This window comes from Microcaecilia unicolor, chromosome 10 (assembly GCF_901765095.1).
Source record: "Microcaecilia unicolor chromosome 10, aMicUni1.1, whole genome shotgun sequence".
Taxonomy (NCBI): Eukaryota; Metazoa; Chordata; class Amphibia; order Gymnophiona; family Siphonopidae; genus Microcaecilia; species Microcaecilia unicolor.
Window position 1 is genome coordinate 132,078,076 of NC_044040.1, and position 24,327 is coordinate 132,102,402.

At 49.0% G+C, this 24,327-nt stretch overlaps 1 protein-coding gene across 1 annotated transcript in view; it reads right to left on the reverse strand.

Annotated features, from left to right (window-relative positions):
• The window catches only part of ING5 (inhibitor of growth family member 5), a 327,421-nt gene that overhangs the window by 143,166 nt on the left and 159,928 nt on the right, over positions 1–24,327 (reverse strand). Inside the window, exon 3 of the mRNA XM_030216998.1 lies at positions 23,298–23,464. Within this exon, the coding sequence (XP_030072858.1) occupies positions 23,298–23,464 (167 nt within the window). The remainder of the gene's footprint in view (positions 1–23,297; positions 23,465–24,327) is intronic.

The window sequence follows — 24,327 nt, forward strand, 5'->3', positions numbered from 1 at the left end:
GACGCCAGTTGTTCTGGCAGGTGAGCCGGCTCCCAGGGGCGGCGCAACCCGGCGGTAAGTGAGGTAAGCATGGCAGGAGGGCGCCACAAGCCATGCTTACTTCATCTCCCGCCGCTCCGGGGGGTTTAAATTGTTGATTTACCTCCATTTCAGCGACGCAGTCAAACTGCATCTCTAGCCTTCACTTCGTTCCCGTCAGTCCCGCCTTCTTCTGACGTCATTTCCTCTCTCCGCGAGGGCGGGACATTGATGGGAACGAAGTGAAGGCTACAGACGGAGTTTGACTGCGGCTGCTGCGATGGAGGCAGGGGAGCAAGGAAAATCATTGGGTGCGTATCGATGGCTGAAGGAGGGGCTGGGGAGCAGAGAGAATCGCTGGGTGGGTATGGATGGCTGGAGGAGGGGCAGGGGCGCGGAGAGAATCGCTGGGTGGGTATCGATGGCTGGAGGGGGGCAGGGCAGCGAATCGCTGGGTGGGTATGGATGGCTGAAGGAGGAGCAGGGGAGAGCAGAGAGCAGAGAATCACTCGGTGGGTATCGATGGCTGGAGGAGGAGCAGGGGAGCGGAGAGAATTGCTGGGTGGGTATCGATGACTGAAGGAGGGGCAGAGGAGGGGCAGGGGAACGGAGAGAATCACTGGGTGGGTATGGATGGCTGGAATAAGGGCAGGGGAGCGGAGATAATCGCTGGATGGGTATGGATGGCTGGAGGAGGGGCAGGGGAGCAGAGAGAATCGCTGGGTGGGTATGGATGGCTGAAGGAGGGGCAGGGGAGCGGAGAGAATCGCTGGGTGGGTATGGATGCCTGGAGGGGGGCAGGGGAGAGGAGAGTTGCTGGACATGGATGGAGCAGAGGGAAGGAAGAGAGAAGAAAAGCTGGACATGGATGGAGGGGTGGGAAGAGTGAGGAAGGAGATGAGATGAGGGAAAAGGAAAAGAGGAGAAAAACTGCACATGGATGAAGAAAATAGGCAGAAGCTGGATCCACTGGACAGTCAAGTCTGCAGAGGTCCAGAAATGAAGAAGAAAGGAGGAAAGGAAAGAAATAAATGGAAAGGAAGCCCTGGAAATGGAGTTAAGAGGACAGATAGCAGCAGAATCGGATACTGGGCCAGCATGATCAGAAAAACAAAGTCACCAGACAACAAAGGTAGAAAAAAATCATTTTATTTTCATTATAGTGTTTGGAATAGGTCCACTTTGAGAATCAGGTGCTCAACATTAAAAGTTTATAGTTATTTACTTATTTATGGCATTTTATCCCACATTAAACATGAATTAGATTGGAACCTGAGATCATAAAATATTTGTTTTCCTGGAGTAATGCATTGCCCCCCCCCCCCCAAGGCTCTCTCCCCGGCTATAGCCAGCTCTGCAATTTGGGGGGGGGGGGGGGGCGCAGAGGTGGACTGGGGAGAGAGCCTGTTGTTAAACATTTACCAACACACCACTGGTCAGACCAATAGTCCATCCAGCCCAATATCCTCTTTTTAACAGTGGCCAATCCTGGTCACAAGAACCTGACAGAAATCCAAATAGTACCAACATTCCATGCTACTAATCCTGGGGCAAGCAGTGGCTTCCCATTTCTAAACCTAGATACGCTAACCACTGCTACCACATCCTCTGGCGAGTTCCAGAGCTTAACTATTCATTGAGTGAAAACAAATTTCCTCCTGTTTGTTTTAAAAGTATCCTATATAGCGAATGCTACATACCTGTAGAAGGTATTCTCCGAGGACAGCAGGCTGATTGTTCTCACTGATGGGTGACGTCCACGGCAGCCCCTCCAATCAGAATCTTCACTAGCAAAAACCTTTGCTAGCCCTCGCGTGCCGATGCGCACCGCGCATGCGCGGCCGTCTTCCCGCCCGAACCGGCTCGTGTTCGTCAGTCCCGTATGTAGCAAGACAAAGACAAGGGAAGACACAACTCCAAAGGGGAGGCGGGCGGGTTTGTGAGAACAATCAGCCTGCTGTCCTCGGAGAATACCTTCTACAGGTATGTAGCATTCGCTTTCTCCGAGGACAAGCAGGCTGCTTGTTCTCACTGATGGGGTATCCCTAGCCCCCAGGCTCACTCAAAACAACAACCATGGTCAATTGGGCCTCGCAACGGTGAGGACATAACTGAGATTGACCTAACAATTTATCCAACTAACTGAGAGTGCAGCCTGGAACAGAATAAACATGGGCCTAGGGGGGTGGAGTTGGATTCTAAACCCCGAACAGATTCTGAAGCACTGACTGCCCGAACCGACTGTCGCGTCGGGTATCCTGCTGCAGGCAGTAATGAGATGTGAATGTGTGGACAGATAACCACGTCGCAGCTTTGCAAATCTCTTCAATAGTGGCTGACTTCAAGTGGGCTACCGACGCTGCCATGGCTCTAACATTATGAGCCGTGACATGACCCTCAAGAGCCAGCCCAGCCTGGGCGCAAGTGAAGGAAATGCAATCTGCTAGCCAATTGGATATGGTGCGTTTCCCCACAGCCACTCCCCTCCTGTTGGGATCAAAAGAAACAAACAATTGGGCGGACTGTCTGTTGGGCTGTGTCCGCTCCAGATAGAAGGCCAATGCTCTCTTGCAGTCCAATGTGTGCAGCTGACGTTCAGCAGGGCAGGAATGAGGATGGGGAAAGAATGTTGGCAAGACAATTGACTGGTTCAGATGGAACTCTGACACAACCTTCGGCAAGAACTTAGGGTGAGTGCGGAGGACTACTCTGTTATGATGAAATTTGGTGTAAGGGGCCTGGGCTACCAGGGCCTGAAGCTCACTGACTCTACGAGCTGAAGTAACTGCCACCAAGAAAATGACCTTCCAGGTCAAGTACTTCAGATGGCAGGAGTTCAGTGGCTCAAAAGGAAGTTTCATCAGCTGGGTGAGAACGACATTGAGATCCCATGACACTGTAGGAGGTTTGATGGGGGGCTTTGACAAAAGCAAACCTCTCATGAAGCGAACAACTAAAGGCTGTCCTGAGATCGGCTTACTTCCACACGGTAATGATATGCACTGATTGCACTAAGGTGAACCCTTACAGAGTTGGTCTTGAGACCAAACTCAGACAAGTGCAGAAGGTATTCAAGCAGGGTCTGTGTAGGACAGGAGCGAGGATCTAAGGCCTTGCTGTCACACCAGACGGCAAACCTCCTCCATAAAAAGAAGTAACTCCTCTTAGTGGAATCTTTTCTGGAAGCAAGCAAGACACGGGAGACACCCTCTGACAGACCCAAAGAGACAAAGTCTACGCTCTCAACATCCAGGCCGTGAGAGCCAGGGACCGGAGGCCGGGATGCAGAAGCGCCCCTTCGTTCTGTGTGATGAGGGTCGGAAAACACTCCAATCTCCACGGTTCTTTGGAGGATAACTCCAGAAGAAGAGGGAACCAGATCTGACGCGCCCAAAAGGGAGCAATCAGAATCATGGTGCCTCGGTCTTGCTTGAGTTTCAACAAAGTCTTCCTGACCAGAGGTATGGGAGGATAAGCATACAGTAGACCTTCCCCCCAGTCCAGGAGGAAGGCATCCGATGCCAGTCTGCCGTTGGCCTGAAGCCTGGAACAGAACTGAGGGACTTTGTGGTTGGCTCGAGATGCGAAGAGATCTACCAAGGGGGTGCCCCAAGCTTGGAAGATCTGTCACACCATTCGGGAGTTGTTGCATTATCCTGCTCAACCTGTCGGCCAGACTGTTGTTTACGCCTGCCAGGTATGTGGCTTGGAGCACCATGCCGTGACGGCGAGCCCAGAGCCACATGCTGACGGCTTCCTGACACAGGGGGCGAAATCCGGTGCCCCCCTGCTTGTTGATGTAATATATGGCAACCTGGTTGTCTGTCTGGATTTGGATAATTTGGTGGGACAGCCGATCTCTGAAAGCCTTCAGAGCGTTCCAGACCGCTCATAACTCCAGAAGATTGATCTCCAGATCGCGTTCCTGGAGGGACCAGCTGCCTTGGGTGTGAAGCCCATCGACATGAGCTCCCCACCCCAGGAGAGACGCATCCGTATTCAGCACCTTTTGTGGCTGAGGAATTTGGAAAGGGCGTCCCAGAGTCAAATTGGACCAAATCGTCCACCAATACAGGGATTTGAGAAAACTCGTGGACAGGTGGATCACGTCTTCTAGATCCCCAGCCGCCTGAAACCACTGGGAAGCTAGGGTCCATTGAGCAGATCTCATGCAAAGGCGGGCCATGGGAGTCACATGAACTGTGGAGGCCATGTGGCCCAGCAATCTCAACATCTGCCGAGCTGTGATCTGCTGGGACGCTCGCACCCGCGAGACGAGGGACAACAAGTTGCTGGCTCTCGCCTCTGGGAGGTAGGCACGAGCCGTCCGAGAATCCAGCAGAGCTCCTATGAATTCGAGTCTCTGCACTGGGAGAAGATGGGACTTTGGATAATTTATCACAAACCCCAATAGCTCCAGGAGGCGAATAGTCATCTGCATGGACTGTAGAGCTCCTGCCTCGGATGTGTTCTTCACCAGCCAATCGTCGAGATAAGGGAACACATGCACTCCCAGTCTGCGAAGTGCCGCTGCTACCACAGCCAAGCACTTCGTGAAAACACTCTGGGCGCAGAAGCGAGCCCAAAGGGTAGCACACAGTACTGGAAGTGACGTGTGCCCAGCTGAAATCGCAGATACTGTCTGTGAGCTGGCAGTATCGAGATTCCTGTTTGTGTAGGCGTCCTTGAAGTCCAGAGAGCATAGCCAATCGTTTTCCTGAATCATGGGGAGAAGGGTGCCCAGGGAAAGCATCCTGAACTTTTCTTTGACCAGATATTTGTTCAGGGCCCTTAGGTCTAGGATGGGACGCATCCCCCCTGTTTTCTTTTCCACAAGGAAGTACCTGGAATAGAATCCCAGCCCTTCCTGCCCGGATGGCACGGGCTCGACCGCATTGGCGCTGAGAAGGGCGGAGAGTTCCTCTGCAAGTACCTGCTTGTGTTGGAAGCTGTAAGACTGAGCTCCCGGTGGACAATTTGGAGGTTTTGAGGCCAAATTGAGGGTGTATCCTTGCCGGACTATTTGGAGAACCCACTGATCGGAGGTTATGAGAGGCCACCTTTGGTGAAAAACTTTCAACCTCCCTCCGACCGGCAGGTCGCCCGGCACTGACACTTGGATGTCGGCTATGCTCTGCTGGAGCCAGTCAAAAGCTCGTCCCTTGCTTTTGCTGGGGAGCCGAGGGGCCTTGCTGAGGCGCACGCTGCTGACGAGAGCGAGCGCGCTGGGGCTTAGCATGGGCCGCAGGCTGTCGAGAAGGAGGATTGTACCTACGCTTACCAGAAGAGTAGGGAACAGTCTTCCTTCCCCCCAAAAATCGTCTACCTGTAGAGGTAGAAGCTGAAGGCTGCCGGCGGGAGAACTTGTCGAAAGCGGTGTCCCGCTGGTGGAGCTGCTCTACCACCTGTTCGACTTTCTCTCCAAAAATATTATCCGCACGGCAAGGCGAGTCCGCAATCCGCTGCTGGATCCTATTCTCCAGGTCGGAGGCACGCAGCCATGAGAGTCTGCGCATCACCACACCTCGAGCAGCGGCCCTGGACGCAACATCAAAGGTGTCATACACCCCTCTGGCCAGGAATTTTCTGCACGCCTTCAGCTGCCTGACCACCTCCTGAAATGGCTTGGCTTGCTCAGGGGGGAGCTTGTCCACCAAGCCCGCCAACTGCCGCACATTGTTCCGCATGTGTATGCTCGTGTAGAGCTGGTAAGACTGGATTTTGGCCACGAGCATAGAAGAATGGTAGGCATTCCTCCCAAAGGAGTCTAAGGTTCTAGAGTCCTTGCCCGGGGGCGCCGAAGCATGCTCCCTAGAACTCTTAGCCTTCTTTAGGGCCAAATCCACAACTCCAGAGTCGTGAGGCAACTGAGTGCGCATCAGCTCTGGGTCCCCATGGATCCGGTACTGGGACTCGATCTTCTTGGGAATGTGGGGATTACTTAATGGCTTGGTCCAGTTCGCCAGCAATGTCTTTTTGAGGACATGATGCATGGGTACTGTGGACGCTTCCTTAGGTGGAGAAGGATAGTCCAGGAGCTCAAACATCTCAGCCCTGGGCTCGTCCTCCACAACCACCGGGAAGGGTATGGCCGTAGACATCTCCCGGACAAAGGCCACAAAAGACAGACTCTCGTGAGGAGAAAGCTGCCTTTCAGGGGAGGGAGTGGGATCAGAAGGTAGGCCATCAGACTCCTCGTCAGAGGAATATCTGATGTCCTCCTCCTCCTCCCACGAGGCCTCACCATCGGTATCAGACACAAGTTCACGGACCTGTGTCTGAAGCCGTGCCCGGCTCGACTCCGTGGAACCACGGCCACGGTGGGAGCGTCGCGAGGTAGACTCCCTCGCCCGCACCGCCGAAGCTCCCTCCGTCGACGTCGTCGGGGAACCTTCCTGGGAGGCGACCGCAGTCGGTACCGCAAGCGGCACCGATGTCGGAGACCTCACCCCGGGCAAGGGGCCAGCCGGCGCCTCACTCGATGGTACCGGTGGCGCAAGCACCCCCGGTACCGGAGGGGAAGGGCGCAACAGCTCTCCCAGGATCTCTGGGAGGACGGCCCGGAGACTCTCGTGCAGAGCGGCTGTGGAGAAAGACATGGAAGCCGATGCAGGCATCGATGTCAGAGTCTGTTCCGGGCGTGGAGGCTGTTCCGGGCTGTCCATAGTGGAGCGCATCGACACCTCTTGAACAGAGGGTGAGCGGTCCTCTCGGTGCCGATGCCTACTGGGTGCCGACTCCCTCGGCGACCCAGAGCTCTCGGTGCCGATACGGGAAGGGGACCGGTGTCGATGCTTCTTCGACTTCTTGGAACGAAGCATGTCACCGGAGCTTCCCGGCACCGACGAGGAGGACGTAGAATCCAGCCGTCGCTTCCTCGGGGCCGAGGCCGAAGAAGGTCGGTCTCGGGGGGGCTGTACCGCAGGAGCCCTCAGGGTAGGGGGAGACCCACCCGAAGGCTCACCGCCACCAGCAGGGGAATGGACAGCCCTCACCTGCACTCCAGCTGAAGCACCACCGTCCGACGACATCAGCAGAAGTGGAGGTCCCGGTACCACCGACGCCGATGCAGCCTTCTGATGTCTCAGCCCCGATGCAGAGGGTCGATGCCTCGATGCACTCGATGCAGTCGCGGCCGAGGACGGAGGTCTAGACGCTGTCGACGTCGATGCACTCGATACTCCCGGTGCCGATGCCGACGAAGAGCCCGAGAACAAAACGTTCCACTGGGCCAATCTCGCTACCTAAGTCCGCTTGTGTAAAAGGGCGCACAGACTACAGGCCTGCGGGCGGTGCCCAGCCCCCAGACACTGAAGACACGATGCGTGCCTGTCAGTGAGCGAGATTACCAGGGCGCACTGGGTGCACTTCTTGAAGCCGCTGGGAGACTTCGATGACATGGGCGGAAAAATCACGCCGGCGAGATCAAAACTCGTGATTCCGTAAGGCACTAAAAAGAGGGGGAGAAAAAAATTCGACCCGAGGCCTCAAAAGGGCCTACCCCGAAGACGAAAAGAAACTTACCGGGGCAAAAACTGGAAATAGAGGAAAGGGAAAAAGACCGAAAAGGTCTTCTTCCGAAATCCTTTTTCTTTGCGAAAAGTCAAAAGAGACGCGCGAGGTCAACTTAAGGGGCGCGAACGGCGTAACACGACCGTACCGAGCGCGGACAAAAGAAGACTGGCTGGCACGAGCCGGTTTCGGGCGGGAAGACAGCCGCGCATGCGCAGTGCGCATTGGCGCGCGAGGGCTAGCAAAGGTTTTTGCTAGTGAAGATTCCGATTGGAGGGGCTGCCGTGGACGTCACCCATCAGTGAGAACAAGCAGCCTGCTTGTCCTCGGAGAAAATAATTTGCACCTCCGTCTGGATGCCTCGGTTCGTAACACAGTTCCCAATGGTTCGCCCTGGGGACGACGTCACAGGGCGGACCAATGGGAAGTGAGAGGGAAGGGAACCCAGCACCAGCCACCGGAGGTGAATAAAGAATCGCCCCCCCCCCCCCCCGAGTTCCATTACCCCCTACCTCCCTCCCTCCCTCCCTCCACTCCCGTCCATCCGAGTTCCACGGGCCCACTCCCGTCCAACGGCCCCAATCCTGTCTGAGTTCCACGTCCCCCCTCTCCTCCGATTTCCACCGCCCAGCGCCTCCCTTCCTCTCTCTCTGTGGCCTCCGAGTGCAAGCAGGACGTGTGCCGCTGCCCCTGCCCTTCGTAAGTGCCGGCTGTTCTTTAAAACTTTTTACCTCCTGCTCGGCCGGCATCAGTGAAGTCCAGCACGCACGGATGCTGCTTCAGACTGACTTCGCTCTCGCTTCTGTTTCAGCTGTGCCTCTGGTCCCGTCCTCATTTCCTGTTTGTGGAAGGGCGGGACCAGAGGTACAGCTGAAACAGAAGCGAGAGCGAAGGCAGTCTGAAGCGGCATCCGTGCGTGCTGGATTTCACTGTTGCCGGCCGAGCAGGAGGTAAAAAGTTTTAAAGAACAGCCGGCACTTACGAAGGGCAGGGGCAGCGGCACACGTCCTGCTTGCACTCGGAGGCCAAAGAGAGGGAGGGAGGCCCTGGGCGGTGGAAATCGGAGGAGAGAGGGTGCATGGAACTCAGACAGCATGGGATGAGAGGGGGGGAGGGGGTCCTGGAACGTCAGAGTGGGGGAGGGGGTCTTGGGATGAGAGAGGGGGAGGGGCAGGTCCTGGAAGGGGAGGGGCGGTCCTGTAACTCCAACGGGAGGTGGAGTCCTGCAACTGTAAGGGGAGTGGGGTCCTGAAACTTGAAGGGGAGGGGCACCTGGAACACAGAGGACAGGGAGGGGGCATGGAACTCCGAGGGGAAGGGGGCTTGAACTTGGAGGACAGAGATGGACGGACAGACGGGGTGTGGAACTCCAAAGACAGGGGTGCAGGGAACTCCCAGGGGGGGTTGGGGGAGGAGGGGGAGGGAGCCCTTGCTATAGCCAGTTTCATTTCACAGAGAAACGGGCCTCTTTTACTAATTGCTGTATAATTTCATTGAGTGTCCTCTAGTCTTTGTACTTTTTGAAGTAGTAAAAAAAAAAAAATTTTGATTCAATTTTATCTGTTCTACACCACTCAGGATTTTGTAGACCTCAATTATATCTCCCCTCAGCCTTCTCTTTTCCAAGTTGAAGAGCCCTAACCTCTTTAGCCTTTCCTCATATGCCAGGAGTTCCATTCCCTTTATCAATTTGGTCACTCTTTGAACCTTTTCTAATTCTGCTATATCTTTTTTGAGATACAGCAATCAGAAATGAACGCAATATTCAAGGTGAGGTCGCACCATGGAGTGATACAGAGGCATTACAGTATTTTTGGTCTTATTTACCATCCCTTTCCTAATAATTCCTAGCATCCTGTGTGCTTTTTTGGCAACCACTGCACACTGGGCAGAAGATTTCAGCGTATTTTCTACAATACTCCTAAGATGGACCCTAGCATCTGGTAACTATGATTTGGATTATTCTTCCCAATGTGCATCACTTTGCATTTGTCCACATTAAATTTTATCTACCATGATGGTCATGTGACGCAGTGAGCGACGGTGGACGCGTGATACATCGTCTGCTCCAGAGCCCGCTTTAAAACCCGAGTTTTTACATTGCCCAGACGGCGAAAACACACCGGGAGACATAGTACTCACCTGGTAGGTGTGTATGGACAAATTTGTAATCCAACACACCATGTCAGCGGCAGCAAAACCAGCAAAAAGAAAGGACGACAGGCTCCGCGGAGCCGAAAACAAAATGGCGCCCGCCACACCACCGGCTCCCCATGCACAGGCGCCAAGTGAATCGCTGGTATTGGAAATCACTGATGCGGTGGTACGAGCGCTTGATTCTCGCTTTACACAACTCTCAGAGCAAATCATCGGGATTACAGCGGTCACAACAGAGTTGGGCCGACGAACCGGTGAATTGGAAGCAAGAGTCTCTGAAGTAGAAGATATCCAGGCTGAGCAGGGAACAAGCATGGAACGGCTGGAACAGCTGACAAAAGAATATCAAGAAAAGCTGGATGACCTCGAGAACCGCGCACGGTGGGAAAATCTAAGGTTCGTGGGATTTCCAGAAACGCTGGCAGAGAACCACATCAAGACAACCCTCGAAACATGGCTGGTAGCGCGATTCCCGGAGGTCTGTGAGGGGGGTGAAATACACCTGGACAGGGCACATGGGATAGGCCAAAAAGCGCCTCGAGAAAATCGGCCCAGAGTGATCATAGCAAAGTTTCACCGCTATACCCAGAAAGCAGCAGTCCTCAGATTATACAAAGCTAATAAAGAAGAGGCCAAGTTTGAAGGAGGGCCCATAAGAATATTCCAAGATTATTCAGCATCATTGACAGTAAGGAGAAGGGCCTTTACACCAATCTGCACCCGGCTGGTAGAAAAGAAACAACGATTTGTATTGCAATACCCGGCCACTCTAAGGATACAAACAAGCAGCGGATGGAAGAACTTTTCAACGCCAGATTTGGCTCAAGAATGGATAACCTCTTCACTTGGGTGAAAACACGAGCGGAGTAACATTGATTCCCACAAAAGGGATAAGGTGGAGACAAGCAATATTGACTAGGTCACACGCTGAAGGGCAAATCTCTATAAGACAATGGCTGTAAGTTTTGCAATGTTAAAATGTTATATGGTGTGTTGCGTTGAGGGGATAAAGAAACTATCAAAATAATGTTTAAGGGGGTTGGAGGCGGGCTCTGGATGTGTTTAACGGACCCGCTTGCCAAAATGAGCGAGCTGGAAGGGGAAAGAGGGAGTAGAGGGGGGAAGAGGGGAGGGGGGAGGGAGAATGGAAGGGGGGTTAACCCTACACCAGGTTTTCAAGTTACTTACATAATGAACAAGATAGGTGACACTATGAACATATTTGTACCACTTAAGGGGGAGACGGGTCGAGGCAACTATGTCAGAATTTTGAATTCAGCTATCACATGAGAAGCAATGGTTAAACCACCACCGTTGCGCTTAGCATCTTGGAATGTATCGGGGATAACCTCCCCAATTAAACGGACCAATATACTAGCCCATCTGAAACGGAACTCAGTGTCTATAGCATGTTTGCAAGAAACAAAACTTACTGAGGAGGAGCACCAGAAACTAAAACAGCAATGGGTGGGAGAGTGTTACTCCTCTTCCTCGGCGGAGGGCCGCCGGGGAGGGGTGGCCATTCTTATAAAAAAGGGCCTGGCGGGCCGAACGCGCATGGTAGAAACAGATATAGCTGGACGATTTGTGCTGGTACATTTAAGTTACCAAGGGCAGGAATTCTATATCTGTGGGATATATGGGCCCAACACGCGAGACCCGCAATTCTTACACTCACTAGTACAACTAGGGACAAAATATGACTCAGCACCTTGGATATTACTGGGAGATTTTAACCAGGTGCTAGACCCGGATCTTGATAGGTCATCCAGTACAGCTTGGGGAGCACTCAGGAGAGGTACAGGGCTAGACTATCTCTGTAAAATGTTGGAATTGGTAGACCCCTGGCGCCTCCTGCACCCAACGCACCGGGAATACACGCACCTATCCAAAGCACATCATACGTGGTCCCGAATAGACTATATATTAGTGACAAAAACTTTGTTTGAAGTTGTACACACAGCAGAGGTAGGATCAATGGCAATATCCGATCACACCCTAATTTGGGTGGATATGGAATTGGGACTAGCAGAGGAACATCATATGCGCTGGAGATTCCCTACATATCTAGCAGGAGACCCAGATTTTCGCACTTACCTAGAACAGAAATGGGAATACTATGCAGAGATGAATGGTCAACATCAAGTCACACCTGGGCTATTCTGGGAAACCTCAAAGGCAGTGTTGCGAGGAGAAATCATTAGCTATGTAGCGGCGAGAAATAAAAGGCTGACACAGGGTATAGTGCAACTAGAGCGCCAATACAGGATTTCAAAACAGAAACACCAGCACCAGCCGTCCCAGGCCCATTATGACCAAATGATGGCAAACTAGCAGGACTTAACACATTAATCCATGAAAAAACACAAAAATACCTATTTAATAGACGGTTTCAATATTTTAAATTTGGAAACCGCACTGGGAAATTGCTGGCGCGGATAGTCCGAGTATGGACAGGGAACTCCCACATCTCTGTGCTAAAAGCTCCAGATGGAACTAGAAAGCATAGGCCCTTAGAGTTAATGAACCTATTCAGAGATTACTTCTCCGGGGTGTTTAGGGCGGAGCAAGAGTCTGAGAGCACAGCAATACGGGATTACTTGGAAGACTCAGGAATCCCAAATTTAACGCCAGAAATGAGAGAGCAACTTAACGCCCCACTAGATGCACAGGAAATACAAAAGGTGATTGGGTCGCTTTCGGGAGGCACCAGCCCCGGAACTGATGGATTCTCAACAGAATACTACAAACTGCTATCCCATAGAGTGAGTGTGCCTCTGGCTAAATATTTTGATGAAGTGGTAGAGCAGGAACGGTTTCCCCCAGGAGTGAATGAGGCACTCATAACCTTGATACCAAAGCCCGGAAAAGACCCAGAAAGCCTAGAAGCGTATAGACCAATTTCCCTCCTCAATGTAGACCTCAAAATATTAGCAAGAATACTAGCAGACCGATTGGCGAAGCACCTCCACCATGTGGTTGGGGCACACCAAGTGGGGTTTGTGCGAGGCCGGCATCCAGGTCTTAATGTCAGGCGAGTCCTCTAGCCTTAGCGCGTAGCCGAGAGACAGGAGACCCTCTTCTGTTGGTAAGCCTGGATGCCGAAAAAGCCTTTGATAAAGTGCGGTGGGGGTACCTTTTTGAAGTATTAAAATATGTGGGTCTGGGGGGCTGGTACCTGCGTGCTATCACAGCTTTATATACGGAGCCACAAGCTCGTATATTAGTAAACAAAATGGCGTCCCAGGCGTTCCCAGTGCAGAGGGGTACGAGACAGGGGTGCCCACTGTCACCACTCCTATTCTTATTATACATAGAACCGTTCCTACGAACGGTAGAGAACAATGCGGAAATAGCGGGAGTGGCAATCCCCAGTCTGCCCACTAAGGTGCTAGCCTTTGCAGATGATATCCTACTCACATTAACACAACCGCAGCACTCATTGCATAGCCTATTAGAGCTGGTAGATGAATTTCGCTATCATTCAGGGTTCACTTTAAATAGACATAAATCAGTGGCCCTGCCAACTACATCGCTGATAAAGTCACAGTGGCAAGGGCCATTCCCTCTGCAGTGGAAAGAAGACAAAATAAAATATCTAGGAATATACCTCCCTATCAAATTGGACCAACTACACCAAACCAATTTGGCACCACTCTGGGAATCCACAAAAGAAACGCTACAAATGTGGCGGAAGCTGACCTTATCACTGTGGGGCAGAATAGCAGTGTATAATATGATAATAGTCCCCAAGTGGACATATATCACCCAGGTATTGTCACTTCTTTTGACCCGCAGGGATGAATTAGCGTTACATAGGATAGTAAAACAATTTTTATGGAATGGGAAAAGGGCCCGGGTATCATTAAAACAAACATATCTATCCAAAGATAAGGGAGGGCTAAGGGTGCTAAGTGTCAAATGGCTATCCATAGCAGGGTGCATGCGACATATAGGAGACTGGTTTAGAGGAACAGGACATTTCACTTATCCAGAAACAGAATGTAGGATGCTGGGGAGTGTACATTTCAGCTATTGGCTGCATGCGGGACCAGGTAAAGTAAAAACACCAAAACATATCAAATTCTTGTTTATACCATTAAAGAGAGCGTGGCAGTGGATCTGCAGACTGTGTGGTCTGGATGCAGAGGTCTCTCCATTCCTGCCAATCAGAGGAAATGTGGACTTCCCGGTGGGTAGGTCATCGCGTACCTTTACGCAATGGGGAGAGGTAGGGATTTTCTTCTTATTCCAGATTATTAAGAGAGATGGAACACTACAACCTAGAGAGGTTTTGCAGAGGCGCCAGGGGTTAGAGATCAAAGATTTCTTAGCCTATGCACAAATACAGCACTATATACAATCGCTTCCCAGGGCAGCGCTCCAATATGAAGTGCGGGTAAAGTTGATGGAAATTCTAGATTTGGAAGCGAAACGGACAGTGCCCTTAAAATACTATCATGCGCAGATTCGAGCCGCTATGCCTCTAGCACCATTCCAGGGGCTGGCGCAGGCGTGGGCAGGGGAATTGGGGTTGACAATTGGGGCAGATGTAATACAGACCTGCCTGCAGACATGCTATAAAGAGTGTGGGAGTGCGGAATTACGAGAAACCCAGTATAAATTTGTGATGAGACTATTTATCTCCCCCCATAGAGCATACAGGGCTACCTTAAGACCAGCAGATGACTGTCCGAAATGCACAGGGGGAGGGGCACGCCTGGGCCATATGTTCTGGCACTGTCCTCCAATATTGGGATTCTGGGCCATGGTCTGCAGACAGGTCTCTAAAATGTGGAAGGTTCAATGGGTCAGACACCCGGGACTTTTGTTTAATATCTTCATGACTCATGGATCATCTAAAGCAGGACTCCGCTATTTCCAACGCCGAGCTGTGCTGATGGGAAAAAAAACGATACTCAAGCTCTGGCTCCAGGAGGAAAAACCCACTACCCAAGTATGGAGGGCATACATGATCTCGTTGAGTGCCCTAGAACGCAGGGCAGTGCAGGACTTAGCCACTCCAAAGGGCGAGAAATACCTACAATGTTGGTTACCATTCTTGGACACTTTAACACCTCGAGCTCGAAGTAGAGTACTTAATGGTTAAATACAGTAATAACATATAGCAACCTGGTGAGGGAAAGGGGAAAAGGGGAAGGGGGGGTGGAACATGAGGGGGGGGGGGAAAGAAAAAATGTAACGATGATACATAGAATCTGTCAAGATTATAGTAACAAGACTCATGGTAAACCACTGTTGTAATTCATTTTGATTGTTCGGATTTATTGTAGAAGTTTATGTCATCAATAAAACATATATTTAAAAAAAAAATTTTATCTACCATTTGGATGCCCACTCTTCCAGTTTCCTAAAGTTTTCCTGCAATTTTTCACAGTCCACATGTATTTTAACAACTTTGAATAGTTTTGTGTCATCTGCAAATTTAATCACCTCACTTGTCGTTCTGATTTTCACATCATTTATAAATACATTAAAATAGCACTGGTCCCAGTACAGATCCTTGAGACCAGTGGTATGCTGGAGCCAGTTGTTAAATTTTGAAGAATTTTGTGACCCAGTTGTTGAACAGGGCCAGCACACAGCAGTGTGCAGTCACCTTCTGTTTTTTTTTCTTCTTCCCCCTAAAGCATTGTTCTCATCTCTCCCTCCTCGACCCCCACTCCCCCAATGGGTCCAGCACACCTCTCAGCTTCCCACCTCATATCCTCCCTCAGGTCCATCCCTCTCACTGTCATCCTTCAAACCTCTCTACTCTTCCAGCAACGTTAGTGTTAACAAGTTGCTTGGCAGAACCGAAGCCTTTTCTCTGCCAGATCCTGCCCACAAATAAACAGGAAATTGCATCAGCGAGGCAGGACATAGCAGAGAAAAGGCTCTGGGTCGACCAGGCAGTGTGTTACTAATAGTGCTACTAGAAGTTTGAAGGACAGTCAGTGAGGGGGATGGACCTGAGGGAGGATAAGGGAGAGGCACTGGACTTGTGAAGGAGGAGGGGGATGCTGAGGGAGAGGTACTGTAATTGGGTGGGGGGCTGAGGGTTAGATGCTGGAAGCCTGACAGGGCTAAGGGAGTTGTGGTGGAATCATTGGAAAGAGACTTAGAGAGAGATAATGGACTTGTGAGGAGCTGAGGAAGAGGTAACAGATTTGTTTGGGGGGGGGGGGTGCTGTTGGAGAAGAGTTGGATTTGCTGGTGAGGGGGACAGGAGAGATGTTGGACTTGTGGGGTGCACTGGGGCAGGAAAAATGCCAGACCACAGGTGAAGGAGAGGGGGTAGATGCTGGACTACGTAGGGGGGAGGGGCTGGAGAGGGGGAGATGCTGGATGGAGGGGCTGGGAGAGAGTGATTAGGAGATATATGCTGGACTGTGGGATGCAGAGAAGAGAGGAAGAGAGAAGCTGCGACTACAGGAGATATGACTATAGAAATTCAAAACACTGCTCCTTCCTAAATTGTGTAAGCAGTAAGCCACTTTTAGAGAGCTTTCATTTCTAGTGTGCGGTTTACTGCCTACACGAAAGGAAGAACAGCATCAAAGTTTGTGTAGCCATCTCTCCTGCTGATGGGCTAGGTTTCCTGCAGCCGCTCTCCCTTGGAGCCATTGTCCTGAACAGCACTGAATCTGCAGTTTTTTCAGGGGGAGGGAAGAGGAAGGGGGGGCATGGAGTTACAGGGAAGGGGAAAAAGAAAGGACAGGGTGCTGCAGGACCATAGGGGGAGAGGGGAGAGAGAGGGGACAGGGAGTTGCTGGACCATAGGGAGAGAGGAAAGAGATATGCTGAGCTACAAGTGTGGGTGGAGAAAAAGAAAGGAGAGGCTAAGCTACAGTGGTTTAAGAAGGGAGAGAGGGAAGGGAGATACTGGGCATGGAGGAACCTTGTGTGACAGGCTACGGAAGTTGTCAAGGAGATGATTAAGAGGATGGTGAGTACAGGAGGAGTAATGGAGAGTGGGTTAAAGAGAAGGGAGAAGGAGGCCAGGGAAGGAGACAGGAGAGCTAGAGGGTGAGAGGAGGCAACAGAAAGTTGATAAGTGAAATATAGGTGGAAGACTGAAGAGGCGAGGGTAAAATTTGAGTGGGCTGACAGAATAGAGAGAGGAAATATGTCAAGAGACGAATGTAGTAAGGAAATGGAAGAAGATAGGAGGAAAGTGGAGAAAGGATAAATGAACAGCACACACTGGAAAGACAGCAGAAGACAGACTGGAAAGTAGAAGAGAGAAACTGGGACCAACATGCTTGGAAAACTAAAATGCCCAGATAACAAAGCTAGAAAAGGTGTTTTATTTTGAATTTATTAACTGGAATATGTTAGCTTTGGAAAATGTGCACTACTGATGTATTTGTATTTTGTTCAATACAGGAGGAAATGCATTTCCGTTTTAATTTCCTCCCATGTTGTGGTACCTGTCTAGCTTGACTTCTTGGGATTCCCAATTCAATTTTTGTCTTCATATTTAAATTTCTAATTTGTGATCTCTTGTTCTGTATTTCGTGAGAGTTTGTCTTTGTTTTGTGTGTGACGGAGGTGAGGTATTCTGTTTGCAGGTAGCTTCTGTGTAGAACATTGTAGCAGTCCCACTTGTTCTGTTTTACCAGTAGTAGTTGCATTGGTGTTTTAGAGCCCCGTGTAATATTTGTACAGTTGCCCAGTCTTAAATAGGGTTCATGTTGTTAGAATCACAGGAATTAGTGCTAAATCAGTTTGCTACATCTATGCTGAGTTATTTTTCCAGCTTTTATTTCACAGTGTGTCTGGTAGTGGAGAGACTTACGTTGCTATTACTCAGATGACATGAGAATCAAAATTCTTTTTCTATGGTAACTTCCATGGATAAAATGTGCTAGTTATGATCTGAACCCGTTGTTGGGGGTGGGGGGGGGGGGGAGATAGGGTGGTTGTGGATGAAGAGAATGTTTACATTTAATTAATAAGAACTGCCATACTGTGTCAGACCAAAGGGGTCATGTATGCAATGCGTCACATATATGAGCAATATCAGGTGTGTCGTGACTGATAAAAGTTGAGAACCACTACACTAGAGAATGCTGACAAAACAATTATTACTGTTACTACTACTATTACTACATGATATTTCTAAAGCACTACTGGGCGTAAAAGACCAGTAGCCACATCATAACTCTTGTTATGTCCAGCAACTGGGAAGGGTTAAGCATCTGTTGGGCCTGTGCTTGTGCCTTACTGTGCTCTGTTTGAGAGCTTTACTAAAATAATTCACTGCCAGAGTTCAGGATAAATGAAGGCTGTGCCTTTTCAGCTCTAATACATTTTACTTCAGAATACAGAACTATATTTCGGGCAGATTCTCAAACAGGGGTGAGCATGGCCATATAGAATTTACAGCAAGGAATACTGTATGTTTTTAATATTATTTGTAAATTGGTTGCTACACTATACCTTTGTACCAACAAAATATATAATAAAGTTATATATATATATATATATATATATATATATATATATATATATATATATATATATATATATATATATTGTAAAGAGTATGTAGGCAGCCCTGGGGAACAGAAAGAAAAGAGGAGAGAAAGGGACTACAAATTTCAGCATGCCCCAAAGGAACCCTGGGGTAAGCAAGAATACCCCAGGTACAGGCAGGCAATCCCCAGGGAAGAACCCGAAATAGGAAACTACAACTCCCAGCATGCCCCAAGGGAACCGGGGGATAAGAGAAACTATGTGCATTCCCGGGAGAGACCAGAGGAGGGCTGCAGGGGAAGGAGTAAGGCTGATTCTCCAACCTGGTGGAAGAGGTGGTGGAACAAGTGGGTGGAGAAAGAAGGGACTCCAAAGAACTTTAATGAAGAAAAGGCTGAGCAGCTGGGAGAGGGGCGGGGTGAAGAGAATATGGATTGGGCTCCTGAGGAGAGAGAGGCAGAGAGTGAGCCTTGCCCTATGGAGTTGACTGAACCGGAGAACACCCTGGAAGAGCCGATGGACTTTTCAGCTCTGGCTCAGCGAAAGCCAAGGAGGTAGCGGGGCCAAGCCGGGTCATGCGGGAGGAGGTCAGGTAAGAGAGAGTGACTGACCAAGAGGGTGGGACCCTAGGCTTTCAGCCCGCGCACAGCCATATTGTGTTTTAAAGCTGGAATTGAAAGCCTGGCTGTGTTTTGAAAGCCTGGCTAACCTGAACTGTGTTTTGAAAGCCTGGCTAACCTGAACTGTGCTTTGAAAGCCTGGCTGTGTTTTGAAAGCCTGGCTAACCTGAACTGTGCTTTGAAAGCCTGGCTGTGTTTTGAAAGCCTGGCTAACCTGAACTGTGTTTTGAAAGCCTGGCTGTGTTTTGAAAGCCTGGCTAACCTGAACTGTGTTTTGAAAGCCTGGCTAAACTGAACTGTATTTTGGTAAGCCTAGCTAAACTGAACCGGGGTTTTTTTTTTTGCTTTTAGCTGCTCCTCTCTAGGAGAGGAAGAGAGAGGGCGCAGCTGCTGAAGCCTGGCCTGTGTACCAAACCGGCTTGAGTAAGGTACATGGTAACAGGGATTTGTTTTGTGTTTTGGATCTGTACTTGAGAGAAGGAGGGACGCCCTTCCTATGCAATAAACAGCTTTATTTTGAGTTGGAGGTGAGCACGGCTGGAGAGTGTTCTTTTGTTTGGGGAGCTGCAACCTCGGAGTGAAGGTGGGCAACGTAACAATATATATATATATATATATATAAAATTTTTTTTTTTGGGGGGGGGGGGAGAGAGCCCATTGTAAAGCATTTACCAGCATACCACTGCCTGTGGAACTCCACTATTCACTCTCCTCCAATGAGAAAAATGACCATTTAACCCTACCCTCTGTTTTCTGTCCAATACCCAATTTCTAATCCATAACAGAACACTGCCTCCTATCCCATGACTGTTTAATTTTCTCAGGAGTCTCTCAGGAGGAACTTTGTCAAAAGGTTTCTGAAAATCTAGACACACTACCATCAACCGGCTCAACTTTATCCACGTTTATTCACGCCTTCAAATAAATGACGCAAACAGGTACGGCAAGACTTCCCTCAGCTCAATCCATGATGACCCTGTCCCATTAAACCATGTTTGTCTATGTATTCCATAATTTTATTCTTTATAATAGCTTCCACTATTTTGCCCGGCACTGAAGTCAGGTTTACCGGTCTGTAATTTCCCGGATCACATCTAGAACCCTTTTTAAAAAATCAGCGTTACATTGGCTATCCTCCAATCTTCAGGTACTATGGACAATTTTAATGACAGGTTACAGATCACCAACAGTTGTTCAGCAATTTCATGTTCGAGTTCTTTCAGTACCCTATGGGGCATGCCTTCTGGTCTACGTGATTTACTACTCTTTATTTTGTCAATTTGGCTCAGGACATCTTCCAGGTTCATCAAGATTTCTTTCAGTTCCTCCACATCATCATCCTTGAAAACCATTTCTGATACAGGTAGATCTTACATCTTCTGTAAAGACCAAAGCAAAGAATTCATTCAGTCTCTCTGCTATGGCCTTGTCCTTCCTGAGTTCACATTTTGCTCCTTCAAGATCTAATGGTCCCACGGATTCCCTCACAGGCTTTCTACTTCAGAAGTACCTGAAAAAGTAGCTACTGTGAGTTTTTGCCTCTGTGGCAAGTTTCTCTTCATATTCTCGTTTAGCCTTCTTTACCAATGCTTTGCATCTAACTCACCAGTGCTTGCTGCTTCCTGTTTTCTTCATTCGGGTCTTTTTCCATTCTTTGAAGGATGTTCTTTTGGCTCTAATTGTCACGTCTGTGGCCGTGACCACCCTCAGACTTACCTTATTTCTGGGGGTCAGCTTCTAAGCTGGCTTCTGCCTATCCTTTCTGGAGTAGTTTTCCTTCTGTGTGCTGGCTGCTTCCAGCATGGCTCTAATTACTCCACTCTACTGCACCTAGGGGTGCTGCCTGAGTTAGCTCTACCTCTGTCTCCAGCCTGGCTCTGTTTGCTCCTCTGTGCTGCACCTAGGTATTCTAAGTCTCTCTATGTTCTGTGTGCGCTCTGCCTGCTCCTTAGTTTGTGCTCCTCTCACCCGCTGGTGGCCAGAGCCAGTGGATGCCATAGTTTGTCTTGCTGTTCCTACCCGTTCCAGACTTTAGCCCAGTCCGGTCCAGTTCTTCCAGGCTGCCGGACTTGTCTCTCTTGTTTGTGCCTGGACAGCCTCAGTAGTTGCTTACTGATGGTTGCAGCTGCTCCTCAGGTGTTGAAGGGCTTTATTAGTCACTTAGAGACTGCAGCCTTGGCCTTTGCATCGTCTAAGGTCCCTGGTATGTTACAGTGCTCTGTGCACTGCTACCTTGTCCAGTTCAGTGTGAGTTTCTAGCTTGTTACTAGTAGCTTGGGCATAGCTTTTCTTGTTGGCTTGTGTACAGCTTTACTAGTTCTCCTGTGTGTTGTGTTGTGTTGTGTGAGTTCCTTGCGTGTGACTAGTTAGCTTGGGCACAGCTTTCTTGTTAGCTTGTGTACAGCTTTACTAGTTTTCTTGTGTTTAGCTTTCTGGTTTTCCCGTGTGTGTTTTCCTTTGCTTCTGGAGCTTCAGCCCTAGTCTTGTCCGCTGCCAGTACTCCTTGCTACTGGAGCTCTAGCCATAGTCTTCCTACTTGACCTGACCATTGCCTGAATCTGACTACTCTCTGCCTGAACCCCTATACTTGCTGCCTGCTGCCTGACCCGACTACTGCCTGAACCCTGATACTTGCTGCCTGACCCGACTACTGCTGGAACCCGGATATTCTCTGCCTGTGGCCAGACCTGACTATTGCCGGAACCCGGACATTCCCTGCCTGTCTGCCTTGCTTTCGCCTAGGTGCCTGGGGGCACTTCTGTATCCTGATTCCTGTTGTTCCTGCTTGCTAGTTCCAGTTTTCCTGTAAGCCCTGCCGGCTGCCCAAACCTGAGGGCTCAACCTTCGGGGAGCGGTGGCTAAGCGTAGGTGAAATGTGTTCCTGTCCAGCGGGTTCGGTCCTGTGTGTTCCAGTCCAGTGGGCTCCACTCCAGTGTGTACCAGTCCAGTGGGTTCCAGTCTAGTGCGCACCCGTCCGGTGCATTTCAGTCCTGTGTATTCCAGTGCAGAACTCCAGTCCGGGGTTCCAGTCCAGCCTTGCCTCGTCTCTGCTTTGAAGGTGACCTTGCCTGCCACTGCCGCTCCACGGTAGTGGTCCAAGGGCTCACAAACCCAGTGCTTCCAGGGAAGAAGCCTGACACTAATAGCATCTTTCACTTCACTTTTTAACCATGCTGACTGTTGTTTGCTCTTCTTTCCACCTTTGTAAATAAGTAGAATACATCTGGTATGGACTTCCAAGATGGTATTTTTAAACAACACCCATGCCTGATTTAAAGTCCTAACTTTTGCAGTCAATCCTTTTGGCTTCTTTTTAACCATTTTCCTCATTCTATCATAGTCGCTCTTTCAAAACTTAAATGCTGCCTTTGTGACTTAACTCCAGAAATTAAGCTCAAATTTGTTTATATTACAATCACTGTTTCCCAGTGAACCCAACACTGTTACTTCTCCTTCTATGCCCTGCATTCCATTAAGGACTAGATTTAAAATAGTTCCCCCTCTTGGACAAACTGCTCTAAGACGCAATAATTTATTACATCTAGGAATTTTACCTCCCTAGTGCTCCAGTCAATATTGGGGTAATTGAAACCATCCATTATTACACTGCTGCACAATTTGCCAGCTTTCCTAATGTCTGTAAACATTTCTCATCTGTCTGTTCATTCTGTCCTGGCAGACGGTAGTACAGCCCTACCAGTATACTCCTTCCCTTCACAAATGGAATTTCTATTCATAAGGATTCCATGCTGCTATCTATTTCATGTAGAATGTTTATTTTGTTTGACTTAATTCCCTCTTTAACATATAGCGCAACCCTCCCACCTCCAATTTGATCTGCTCTATCACTGCAATATTTCTGTGTCAATAAAGACAAACAAAATAAAACTAAAAGCTTAGCCAATGAGACTCTTGGTATAAAGTGTAACTAAAGAAGAAACGCTATCAGAGAGGCTATTTCTAAATTAATAAGTGTATAGTAGTAGTGCAAGCGACAATTTCTATTCACTACAGAATAGAATGAACCCCTCTCCGTCCCACAACAACTAACATCTGTCAAAGATAACAGTGTTCCATCTTAGGTTTCTCAAAAAGCACTCTTACATTTTATTCTACCACAGTTCTGTTCCCAAGAAGCAGATATCATGCCTGAAGACTCACGTTGAGGGGCAGACAGGATTCCTCTGAATTTTGATGCCTTTTACCACATAGATATGTCAAGCTAGATTTTGAATAATCTGCACAAGTATTATCTTACCATTATTCTCTCTCTTTCATAGTCAAATCATCATGCAGCATCCCTGGCCCTTACATACTTCAAGAAAAGACCTGAATACAATTCATGTCATCATCAAAGCATGGAAGTTGATTTTAAGGCTGCTGTTAAAAAGCTTCTTTGTTAACAACCACCATCTCCACCTCGACACAAAAAGTCAAATTTTATACAAGTTCAGAAAACAATTGAAGAGATTCTTAATGCTTATTCAGCTCTCATCTACCAGTCCTCACCATCTCATATGTCTGCATTGCCAATTGCACTTTGTCATCGCTATACTCCTTGCACTTGCTGTAAGCACTCTGGATCCATTGCAGATGTTCCACTCGCTGCTCTGGAGATAGGCTTTGCACTGTTGCAATGTACTGTGCAGCCAGGCTGTCAATCTCTGCTTTCTTATCTGTAAAGAAAACAAACACCTTACAGGGACAGATACATTTTTCAAAATGCCATACCATCCAAAGGCTCCAACTGGTGCTCCCTACAGAGCCTACTCTGGTCTCTGTGAGCAGATCAGGCCCAGTTTGAGCAAGTTGATTTTCTATTCCATTCATAACTTATACTCAATTATATCTCCATGGGATTCATTGTGGATTACGAGAAAACAAACATCTTAATCAGATGGAATTACAAACAATATAATTTAAATTAAACCGAATCTATATCTGAAAACCATAAAGACTTCAACTGTTTTCTAAACAAAAAATAAGACCAAATAGATCTAACTTGATATGGATCTGATGGTTCTGTCTTTGCAAACTGAATATACCATGAATACTAACAGATATAGTATTCCTTCTGAGGGAACTCTGCGCAACTGCACAACATAGAATTCCCCATGCCCACAGAATGTGAATTTTACTTATTTATTTTATTTATATTACATTTGTACCCCACGCTTTCCCACTCATGGCTTACATATTATATACAGGTACTTATTTGTACCTGGGGCAATGGAGAATTAAGTGACTTGCCCAGAGTCACAAGGAGCTGCCTGTGCCTACAGTGAGAATCAAACCCAGTTCCCCAGGACCAAAGTCCACCACTCTAACCACTAGGCCACTCCTCCACTTGCACTTGCCATGCAGAACTCAGCACAGCCATGGGAAGCAGCACCTCTACTCACTCTCTCTACCTGTCCCCACTGAACCCATGCAGCAAGTAAAGGAGGAAGTGAACTGCTGTACATCGGTCACTTCCTCTTCTTGTGCCTGCATAGACCTAACTGTTTATGTGAACCGTTAGGCTGTACGGAGACCTGCG